This window comes from Haemaphysalis longicornis, unplaced genomic scaffold, assembly GCF_048455015.1.
Source record: "Haemaphysalis longicornis isolate Haplotype H1 unplaced genomic scaffold, Haemaphysalis longicornis Haplotype H1 scaffold_25, whole genome shotgun sequence".
Lineage (NCBI taxonomy): Eukaryota > Metazoa > Arthropoda > Arachnida > Ixodida > Ixodidae > Haemaphysalis > Haemaphysalis longicornis.
Window position 1 is genome coordinate 6,674,634 of NW_027526314.1, and position 11,992 is coordinate 6,686,625.

The following is an 11,992-nucleotide window of genomic DNA, read 5'->3' on the forward strand; positions in this document are numbered from 1 at the left end:
CGCGAATCCAGGGAGCGCCCGTGGGGTGCGGCCGAGCAGCGCGGAAGCCATGATGTTCTGTGGCGCGTGGCTCGTCCTGCGTGTCGTGGCCACGCGCTGCTGACGCTGGCGGCAGCGGCCAATGATGATGATGGTGGCTCTTGCTCTCGATGACGAGGTCGCCGCTACAGGTCAATAACCTCGGGACAGCACCGCAGTTTGGGATAGGGGGCGAGGCAGTGGAATTGGTAAGCCAATATATCTACTTAGGCCAAGTTGTTACCCCAGATTCCAACCATGAGGCAGACATAATTAGAAGGATCAGAATGGGGTGGAGTGCATACGGCAGACATTCTCAGATAATGAATAGCAGCCTACCATTGTCCCTGAAGAAGAAAGTGTATGACAGCTGCATCTTACCCGTACTCACCTACGGGGCAGAAGCTTGGAGGCTTACTAAGAGGGTTCAACTTAAATTGAGAACGACTCAGCGGGCAATGGAGCGGAAAATAATACGTGTAACATTAAGGGACAAGAAGAGAGCGGACTGGGTCAGAGAACAAACGCGTGCTAAGGACATATTAGTAGAGATTAAGAAGAAGAAATGGACGTGGGCAGGCCATGTAAGGCGAACGCAAGATAAGCGTTGGTCATTAAGGGTAACAGAGTGGATCCCTATAGAAGGCAAGCGCTGCAGGAGGCGGCAGTAAGTTAGATGGGCAGATGAGATCAAGAAGTTTCCGGGGATAAATTGGTCACAGTTGGCACAGGACCGGGGTAATTGGAGAATAATGGGAGAGGCCGTTGCCCTGCAGTGGGCGTAGATAGGCTGGTGGTGATGATGATGACGATGATGAGTCAAGAAAACCTCGGAATGCAGAGGGGAGGATATGGTAGGTCATGGAAACAGATAAAGAATTTGGAAAGAAATAAAGCGGAGAAAAAATGCCCGCAGGGTGGCATTCGAACCCACGACCTCCAGAATACCGGTCTGGTGCGATAACCACTACGCTACCGGCGGGGCTATTTTTCCCCTCCACTTTCTGGGGTATTTATGTCAATGTAATTTTTTTCCTGTGCTTGGGGGTGGTGACCAGCGCCACTCCGACTTCTCGGCGTGAAGGGGACCTTCTTTTTAACTTCCGGGCCGTGACTCAAGGGTCTCCGGCATGTCGAGAGTGGTCGGCCAGCGTTGAACCCTCTTAAGCTCCCCATGGCACCAAGACTGCCAGAACAGAGGCCCTCGCTATGCATGTAGCGAATCAGAATAGGAAATGAGGGGCTCGTTGAAAATAAGACAGAAATAAGGGTAGGCAGTCAAGAAAATCTCTTATTGCAAAGGGGAGGATATGGTAGGTCATGGAAACATAAAGAATTTGGAAAGAAAGAAAGTGGAGACAAAATGGGTCCCCCTAGCGGGCATTTTTTCTCCACTTTCTTTCTTTCCAAATTCTTTATCTGTTTTCATGACCTACCATATCCTCCCCTTTGCATTCCGAGGTTTTCTTGGCTGCCTACCCTTATTTCTGTCTTATTTTCAACGAGCCCCTCATTTCCTATTCTGATTCGCTTTATATATATATATATATATATATATATATATATATATATATATATATCGCAGAACAGAGAGATACAGGACGAGGGGACTCGGTAAAGATACATATCAAGGTTGCAGTCGTCATTGCCAGTGCTATTCGGCTTTTTTCGAAATATTTAATAGGGCCGAATGACGTGTGCCTGTCACGTTTCTTTGATTCATTGATAAATAAGCGAAAATATAAGTCGAGAAAAAATCCGCCGTTTTTCCGGGAGCGGGACTCGAACCCACATTTCCGCATAACCGGTGCGGTGCGTTCGCCATTACGCTATCCCCACAGCGGCTTCTCTCTCGACTTTAAATCGGGGGTTTATATTTACAAGAGCTCTGAGGCCGGTCAACTAGCGCCGCCCCTCGACTACCGCGGGAGACGTAGAACGTCTTCTTTCCCAGCGGCCGCCACGTAGAACGTGGTCGGAGGTCGGGGTTAGCAATTGGCACATCCGAACTGCTGGAGCCAGTGCCTCGTAATGCATGTAGCAGAACAGAGAGATACGGGACGAGGGGACTCGGTAAGTATACATATCAAGGTTGCAGTCGTTATTGCCAGTGCTATTCGGATTTTTTGAAATATTTAATAGGGCCGAATGACGTGTGCTTGTCACGTTTCTTTGATTCATTGATAAATAAGCGAAAATATAAGTCGAGAAAAAATCCGCCGCGGGAGACGTTCTACGTCTCCCGCGGTAGTCGAGGGGCGGCGCTAGTTGACCGGCCTCAGAGCTCTTGTAAATATAAACCCCCGCTTTAAAGTCGAGAGAGAAGCCGCTGTGGGGATAGCGTAATGGCGAACGCACCGCACCGGTTATGCGGAGATGTGGGTTCGAGTCCCGCTCCCTGAAAAACGGCGGATTTTTTCTCGACTTATATTTTCGCTTATTTATCAATGAATCAAAGAAACGTGACAAGCACACGTCATTCGGCCCTATTAAATATTTCGAAAAAAGCCGAACAGCACTGGCAATGACGACTGCAACCTTGATATATATATATATATATATATATATATATATATATATATATATATATATATATATATATATTGTAGTGGCAAGCCACAGTGCCAGCGGCAGCAGCGTGACGCAGGCCCACGAGCGCGCTCACCCGCCGGAGGGCTCGCGCGCCCCTGGCATCAGTAGTTAGAGACCCCACGGCGTTCGGAAGAAACCGGCCTTGCTACGTGGTCTGGTCGTCTCTGTTTCAACGCCTCCGTGGCATGCGCTCTACAGTTGGTGACCCGGACGTGATATCCCTCCCAGCGAAGTTGTAGAGCCATGTCCAGCAACGACCAGAACCAGCGAGCACCGCAAGCAGCCGGCAACGAGATCGCCGCCCTGGCTATCCACTTGCCACCGTATTGGGAACACAACCCGACCATCTGGTTCCTCCAGGCCGAGTCACAGTTCGCGCTGTCTGGCATCACCTCCCAAGAACGCAAGTTCCACTACGTCGTGAGAGCTCTGCCAGCGACTGCTGCGGAAGAGGTTGCGGACATTCTTGCCTCCTTCATACGCAACCCACCTGCAACGGCCTACGACCAGCTCAAAGCAGTGCTACTCGAACGCACAGCACCATCTGAGCGCACGTGCCTACAGCAGCTATTTTACACCGAAGAGCTTGGCGACCGCAGACCTAGCCAACTCCTACGGCGCATGACCCAACTCCTCGGCTCACGTGCCCAAGCCATGGACGGCGCATTGCTGCGCGAGCTCTTTCTGCAACGCCTGCCTGCGAACGTGCAAATGGCCCTCGCAACAGCGCCATCCATGGATCTCCCTTCGCTCGCGTGCCTGGCCGACAAGGTAATGGAAATAGCCAGCACAGCTTCACCTACTGCTGCTCTGACCGCGACACCAGCATCACCCGCCCCTCGCACGACGCCAGCTCCTGCCGACGAAGGTGCGTCTGCGTCGCCTGCCAGTGTCGATCACCTGTGCGAACGACTGGAGCAACTCGTTGTCGCGGCGACGAGGCGAAACAGCACAACACATTCTGCTCGCCCGTCACGCCGACGCGACCGCTCATCTTCCCGACGCCGTGAAGCCGTGCGTGGACGCAGCCCTACATCAGCCCCCGGTGTATGCGTCTACCACCGCCGTTTCGGCGCAGACGCTCGCCACTGCCTCTTGCCATGCTCATGGACGGGAAACGGACCCGGCAGACCGCTAGCGGCGACGAGCGGTTCTGGCCCCATTGAAGAATGTCGCCTGTTTCACATCGTCGATCGTACCACCGGACAAAAGTTTGTCGTCGACACGGGAGCGCAAGTCAGCGTCTTGCCAGCTGCACGCCACGACCGCAACTCCAGCGCAGTCTTCTACCTCCAGGCAGTGAACGGCACGCGCATTCCCGTGTTCGCGCAGCGATCCCTGACCTTGAACCTGGGTCTTCGCAGAACGTTTCGGTGGATTTTTGCGGTCGCGGACGTTCGCTCTGCCATCCTTGGTGCTGACTTTCTTACCAAACATGGCCTCCTAGTCGACGTCAACCGACGGCGACTTCTCGACTCCACGACCCTCCTCTCAGTTCAAGGCGTCGTAGCGACAGCAGCTGCTGACGTAGCGCCTTCCTGCGCTACAGTTGCTGAAGAACCATTTGCCGCCCTGCTAAAGGAGTTCCCCACCGTCACGTCACCACCCGACTGGACTCAGCCTGTGACTCACGACGTCCGTCATCATATCACCACTACCGGACCACCCGTTTTCTTTCGCCCGCGACGTCTCGCTCCCGACAGACTCAAGATCGCCCGTGCAGAGTTCGAGCACATGCTGGAACTTGGCATCGTCCGACCTTCTTCCAGCCGCTACGCATCACCCTTGCACATGGTGCCCAAGAAAAAAGGTGACTGGCGACCTTGTGGCGACTACCGATTCTTGAACCTCTCCACCATCCCAGATCGGTACCCCCTTCCCAACATACAAGATTTCACCGCCAGTCTGCACGGTGTCACCATATTTTCAAAAATCGACCTTGTACGGGCGTACCACCAGATCCCCGTCGCTGAGGAGGACATATACAAGACGGCCATCACAACACCTTTCGGCCTTTTCGAGTTCCTCCGAATGCCGTTCGGCCTCAGGAACGCTGCCCAAACGTTTCAGCGTTTCATCGATACAGTGACGCGCGGACTGCCCTTCGTCTATGCTTACGTGGACGATCTGCTGGTAGCAAGTACGTCCCTAGAGGAGCATCTGCACCATCTCCGCATTCTCCTCGAACGCTTAGCTGCCCATGGCGTGGTCATCAACGCAGCGAAGAGCGAGTTCGGTGTTCCCGCCCTCGACTTTCTGGGACATCGACTGGATGCGACAGGCATTCAGCCCCTCTCCAACAAGGTCCAGGACATTCTTGACTCCCCAACTCCAACGTCGGTCACCAAGCTTCGCCAGTTCCTGGGTCTGGTAAACTTCTACCGTCGCTTTATCAGGAACTGCGCCACTCTGCTTGAGCCTCTCGACCGCCTGCTTTCCGGTAAGCGCTACACCACTGAATTGGACTGGACCGCAAGTGCTGAGGCAGCCTTTCATGCCATCAAACGTGCGCTGGCAAACGCCGCTCTCCTCGCTCACCCAAATCCAGGCCGTCCACTCGCGCTGATGACGGACGCCTCGAGTTCTGCTGTGGGAGCTGTCCTCCAACAGCACGTAAATGGCGCGTGGCAGCCCTTGGCCTTCTTCTCAAAACGTCTAACCCCACCGCAGACCCGGTACAGTGTCTTCGGGCGTGAACTTTTGGCAATGTATCTGGCTGTGCGTCACTTCCGACATCTTCTTGCGGGTCATAAGTTCACCATCTTCACTGACCACAAACCCTTGACGTACGCCATCAGCCGGCCCGACACCCATTACACGCCACGAGAAGTGCGGCAGCTTGCCTACCTGTCCGAGTACACGACGGATATCAAGCATGTCAGTGGCGTTGACAACACAGCTGCGGATGTTCTAAGCCGCGTGGACGCCATTGCCTCCACTTCGCGGCTTTTAATTGCACCCGACCTCCGCCGGCTGGCTGCTGACCAAGCAGACGACAAGGAGCTGCTGCGTCTTCGCACATCCCCAACTGCGCTCCAGCTCGAAGACGTGACACTCGATGGACAGCAGCTCGTTTGCGACTTGTCGACTGGAAAGCCACGACCATTCGTACCCAGAACCTGCCGTCGCGAGCTCTTCGACGCCCTGCACAGCATGGCCCATCCTGGGATTCGTGCCACGCAGAAAATCATCGCGGCTCATTTTGTCTGGCCTCGAATGAACGCTGATGTTCGCGACTGGGTTCGCGCGTGTGCACCATGCCAACGCGCAAAGGTTCACCGGTACCCAGTTCCGCCGGCAAAGACATTCCTACAACCTGATGAGCGCTTCGCCGTTGTGCACATCGACCTCGTCGGTCCCTTGCCCCCTTGCCAAGGCTACCGCTACCTACTGACTTGTGTGGACCGATTCACACGCTGGCCTGAAGCCACACCGCTACCCGACATCTCCGCGCCCACAGTAGCGTCAGCATTCGTGTCGACGTGGGTAGCGCGCTTCGGATGCCCATCATCCATCGTCACCGACCGCGGACGGCAGTTCGAGTCGGCTTTGTTCGCCGAGCTCCTTCACCTCCTCGGCACGACTCGTTTGCGCACGGCAGCGTACCGGCCACAAACAAATGGACTCGTCGAGCGCTTTCACCGCCAACTTAAGGCCGCGCTCACTGCACACGACTGCCCAACACAGTGGGTCCAGCGCTTGCCCCTCACACTTCTGGGCATACGCACCGCCTTCAAAACTGACCTGACGTGTTCTTCGGCTGAACTCGTTTTTGGAACCCAGCTTCGACTACCAGCCGACCTGTTCGAGGTACCGTCCCAAGCATCTTCCACCGCGGACTACGTGAAATCTCTGAGATTGATCCTCGCGGACCTTCGACCGCAGCCTACACGGGAACGAAAACCCAGAGGACCCTATGTGCTTCCGGACCTTGAACAGGCAACACATGTGTTTGTGCCGTACGGACCCGTGCGCCGCCCTTTGCAACCACACTACGTTGGCCCTTTCCCAGTGGTAGAACGACACTCGTCAACATATGTCATCGACATCAATGGCTCTCACGACAACATAGCCCTAGAGCGCCTGAAGCCGGCACACGTCACTGCCGCCGACATCAACCCTACGAGTCTTCCCACTGTGGCTGCACACCACCGTGACCATCATGTACGTTGGGTTCATCAGAGCGTCGAACCAGCTCCTCTCTTGGGGGGGAGCCCTGTAGTGGCAAGCCACAGTGCCAGCGGCAGCAGCGTGACGCAGGCCCACGAGCGCGCTCACCCGCCGGAGGGCTCGCGCGCCCCTGGCATCAGTAGTTAGCGACCCCACGGCGTTCGGAAGAAACCGGCCTTGCTACGTGGTCTGGTCGTCTCTGTTTCAATGCCTCCGTGGCATGCGCTCTACAATATATATATATATATATATATATATATATATATAGCTAGTCAGCATGGGAAATGAGGGGCTCGTTAAAAATAAGACAGAAAAAAGGGTAGGCAGCCCAAAAAGAAAAGGAAAGCACTGGGGAAAATGTGGTAAGTCAGTTATTATCGTTGCTACAGAGACACATTTTTTAAAACAAGTAACTTCCAGAACAACAAGCCCACAGAGTGGCATTCGAACCTACGACTTCCAGAATACCTGTCCGGTGTGATTTCCACTGCGCTACGGGTGGGGCTATGCCCCCCTCCACTTTCTCGTGTATTTATGTAATTTAATTGTTGTCGGCGCTGCGGTGTGGTAGACAGGTCTCCTTCACCCCGAGAAATAGGACTGGCGGTGGCTATATATATATATATATATATATATATATATATATATATATATATATATATATATATATATATATAATATATATATATATATATATATATATATATATATATATATATATATATATATATATATATAGCCACCGCCAGTCCTATTTCTCGGGGTGAAGGAGACCTGTCTACCACACCGCAGCGCCGACAACAATTAAATTACATAAATACACGAGAAAGTGGAGGGGGGCATAGCCCCACCCGTAGCGCAGTGGAAATCACACCGGACAGGTATTATATATATATATATATATATATATATATATATATATATATATATATAGCCACCGCCAGTCCTATTTCTCGGGGTGAAGGAGACCTGTCTACCACACCGCAGCGCCGACAACAATTAAATTACATAAATACACGAGAAAGTGGAGGGGGGCATAGCCCCACCCGTAGCGCAGTGGAAATCACACCGGACAGGTATTCTGGAAGTCGTAGGTTCGAATGCCACTCTGTGGGCTTGTTGTTCTGTGGTTATCGCACCAGACCGGTATTCTGGAGGTCGTGGGTTCGGATCCCACCTGGCGGGCATTTTTTCTTCACTTTCTTTCTTTCTTTCCAAATTCTTAATCTGTTTCAATGATCCACCACATCCTCCCCTTTGCTTTCCGAGGTTTTCTCGACTGCCAACCCTTATTTCTGTGTTATTTTCAACGAGCCCCTCATTTCCTATTCTGATTCGCTACATGCATAGCGAGGGTCTCGGTTCTGGCAGTCTTGGTGCCAAAGGGAGCTTAAGAGGGTTCAAAGCTGGTCGACCATTCTGGACATGTCGTAGACACTCGAGTCACGACCCGGGGGTTAAAAAAGAAGGTCCCCTTCACCCCGATTAGTCCGAATGGCGCTGGCTACCACCCCCAAGCACAGGAAACAAACATGCGTAACATAAATACCCCAGAAAGTGAATGGGAAAATCGCCCCGCCGGTAGCGTAGTGGTTATCGCACCAGACCGGTATTCTGGAGGTCGTGGGTTCGGATCCCACCTGGCGGGCATTTTTTCTTCACTTTCTTTCTTTCTTTCCAAATTCTTAATCTGTTTCAATGATCCACCACATCCTCCCCTTTGCTTTCCGAGGTTTTCTCGACTGCCAACCCTTATTTCTGTGTTATTTTCAACGAGCCCCTCATTTCCTATCTATATATATATATATATAGTCGTGAAGTGGAGTCCTTAGTTGCTGCAGGAATACGCACAAAGTAGAAGTACGCTCTTCGGAGACTTTATTTCCAACGTTTCGACCTGAGACAGGTCTTCTTCAGGAATCCTGAAGAAGACCTGTCTCAGGTCGAAACGTTGGAAATAAAGTCTCCGAAGAGCGTACTTCTACTTTGTGTATATATATATATATATATATATATATATATATATATATATTTATTATTACGGCAATTACGGAGAAATGTGCAAAAAAAGGCACGCAGTCCTGCTTTTATAGTGTCGTCGAATATCCCACCGCGGCTACGGGCCGCTCTGTGAAGATGTTACAGTTAGCTCCGCTTGGAAGTACGCATAAAGAGTTCAAGATTCTTAATTATAAATATATATATATATATATATATATATATATATATATATATATAGCAGGAAAATATTTCTTGGACACCGGCAAGTCGTAGCAAAAAAAGAAAGACACACGTCGAAAAAAGAAAAAGTTTAACGTTTCGGCCGAGGGACCGGCCTTCGTCATTCTGACGAAGGCCGGTCCCTCGGCCGAAACGTTAAACCTTTTCTTGTTTCGACGTGTGTCTTTCTTTTTTTGCTATATATATATATATATATATATAAATATATATATATATATATATATATCAAAGTTGCAGTCCTTATTGCCAGTGCTGTTTGGCGTTTTAACAGTGTTTTATAGTGCCGAATGAGGTATGATTGCCTTTTTTTATGCAGAAATAAATAATTGAAAATTCAAGCCGAGAAAAAATGCGCCGTTTTTTCCGGAAGCGGGAATCGAACCCACAACCTTCGCATAACGCGTGCGGTGCTCTACCATTGAGCTAGTTCCGCGGCAACTCCTCTCTCGACTATATCGCGGGGTTTTGTATTTACGACGGCTCAGACCCCAGTCAACTAGCGCCGCCCCTCGACCATATATATATATATATATATATATATATATATATATATACAGAATAAGGGTTGGCAGTCAAGAAAACCTCGGGAAGCAACAAAGGGGGGAATGCGGTAGGTCATAGAAACAGATGAATTTTTTTAGTCGGAAAGAAAGTGTTGAGAAAATGCCCTCCTGGTGGGATCCGAACTGACGACCTCCAGAATACCGGTCTGGTGCGATGACCACTACGCTACCACGGGGCTGTTTCCTTACATCTTTCTTGGGTATTTATATTAAGGTGTATTTTTTGGTTTCCTGTACTTGGGGGTGGTAGCCAGCGCCAGACGGACTACTCGGGGTGAAGGGGACCATATGTATATATATTCCTTATGAAGACCTGTCTCAGGTGGAAACGTTGGAAACAAAGTCTCCGAAGAGCGTACTTTTACTATATATATATATATATATATATAAATATATATATATATAGAAATAAGGGTTGGCAGTCGAGAAAACCTCGGAAAGCAAAGGGGAGGATGTGGTAGATCATTGAAACAGATTAAGAATTTGGAAAGAAAGAAAGAAAGTGAAGAAAAAATGCCCGCCAGGTGGGATCCGAACCCACGACCTCCAGAATACCGGTCTGGTGCGATAACCACTACGCTACCGGCGGGGCGATTTTCCCCTTCACTTTCTGGGCTATTTATGTTAGGTATTTTTGTTTCCTGTGCTTGGGGGTGGTGGCCAGCGCCATTCGGATTACTCGGGGTGAAGGGGACCTTCTTTTTAACCCCCGGGTCGTGACTCGAGTGTCTACGACATGTCCAGAGTGGTCGACCAGCTTTGAACCCTCTTAAGCTCCCTATGGCACCAAGACTGCCAGAACAGAGGCCCTCGCTATGCATGTAGCGAATCAGAATAGGAAATGAGGAATAGGAAATACCTCATTTCCTATTCTGATTCGCTACATGCATAGCGAGGGCCTCTGTTCTGGCAGTCTTGGTGCCATAGGGAGCTTAAGAGGGTTCAAAGCTGGTCGACCATTCTGGACATGTCGTAGACACTCGAGTCACGACCCGGGGGTTAAAAAAGAAGGTCCCCTTCACCCCGATTAGTCCGAATGGCGCTGGCTACCACCCCCAAGCACAGGAAACAAACATGCGTAACATAAATACCCCAGAAAGTGAATGGGAAAATCGCCCCGCCGGTAGCGTAGTGGTTATCGCACCAGACCGGTATTCTGGAGGTCGTGGGTTCGGATCCCACCTGGCGGGCATTTTTTCTTCACTTTCTTTCTTTCTTTCCAAATTCTTAATCTGTTTCAATGATCCACCACATCCTCCCCTTTGCTTTCCGAGGTTTTCTCGACTGCCAACCCTTATTTCTGTGTTATTTTCAACGAGCCCCTCATTTCCTATCTATATATATATATATATAGTCGTGAAGTGGAGTCCTTAGTTGCTGCAGGAATACGCACAAAGTAGAAGTACGCTCTTCGGAGACTTTATTTCCAACGTTTCGACCTGAGACAGGTCTTCTTCAGGAATCCTGAAGAAGACCTGTCTCAGGTCGAAACGTTGGAAATAAAGTCTCCGAAGAGCGTACTTCTACTTTGTGTATATATATATATATACATATATATATATATATATATATATATATATATATATATATATATATATATATATATATATTATTACGGCAATTACGGAGAAATGTGCAAAAAAAGGCACGCAGTCCTGCTTTTATAGTGTCGTCGAATATCCCACCGCGGCTACGGGCCGCTCTGTGAAGATGTTACAGTTAGCTCCGCTTGGAAGTACGCATAAAGAGTTCAAGATTCTTAATTATAAATATATATATATATATATATATATATATATATATATAGCAGGAAAATATTTCTTGGACACCGGCAAGTCGTAGCAAAAAAAGAAAGACACACGTCGAAAAAAGAAAAAGTTTAACGTTTCGGCCGAGGGACCGGCCTTCGTCATTCTGACGAAGGCCGGTCCCTCGGCCGAAACGTTAAACCTTTTCTTGTTTCGACGTGTGTCTTTCTTTTTTTGCTATATATATATATATATATATATATATATAAATATATATATATATATATATATATCAAAGTTGCAGTCCTTATTGCCAGTGCTGTTTGGCGTTTTAACAGTGTTTTATAGTGCCGAATGAGGTATGATTGCCTTTTTTTTATGCAGAAATAAATAATTGAAAATTCAAGCCGAGAAAAAATGCGCCGTTTTTTCCGGAAGCGGGAATCGAACCCACAACCTTCGCATAACGCGTGCGGTGCTCTACCATTGAGCTAGTTCCGCGGCAACTCCTCTCTCGACTATATCGCGGGGTTTTGTATTTACGACGGCTCAGACCCCAGTCAACTAGCGCCGCCCCTCGACCATATATATATATATATATATATATATATATATATATATATATATATATATATATATATATATATATATATATATATA

At 49.4% G+C, this 11,992-nt stretch overlaps 1 protein-coding gene across 1 annotated transcript; it reads left to right on the plus strand.

Moving 5' to 3' along the window:
• The first annotated feature begins 2,695 nt into the window (after nucleotides 1-2,695).
• LOC144172628 (uncharacterized) lies at nucleotides 2,696-5,830 on the plus strand. Its single transcript, XM_077701279.1, has 3 exons — nucleotides 2,696-3,964; nucleotides 4,805-4,975; nucleotides 5,763-5,830. The coding sequence occupies exons 1-3, from the start codon at nucleotides 2,854-2,856 to the stop codon at nucleotides 5,828-5,830; spliced, it is 1,350 nt and encodes a 449-aa protein (XP_077557405.1). The 5' UTR covers nucleotides 2,696-2,853.
• The last annotated feature ends 6,162 nt before the right edge of the window (nucleotides 5,831-11,992 follow it).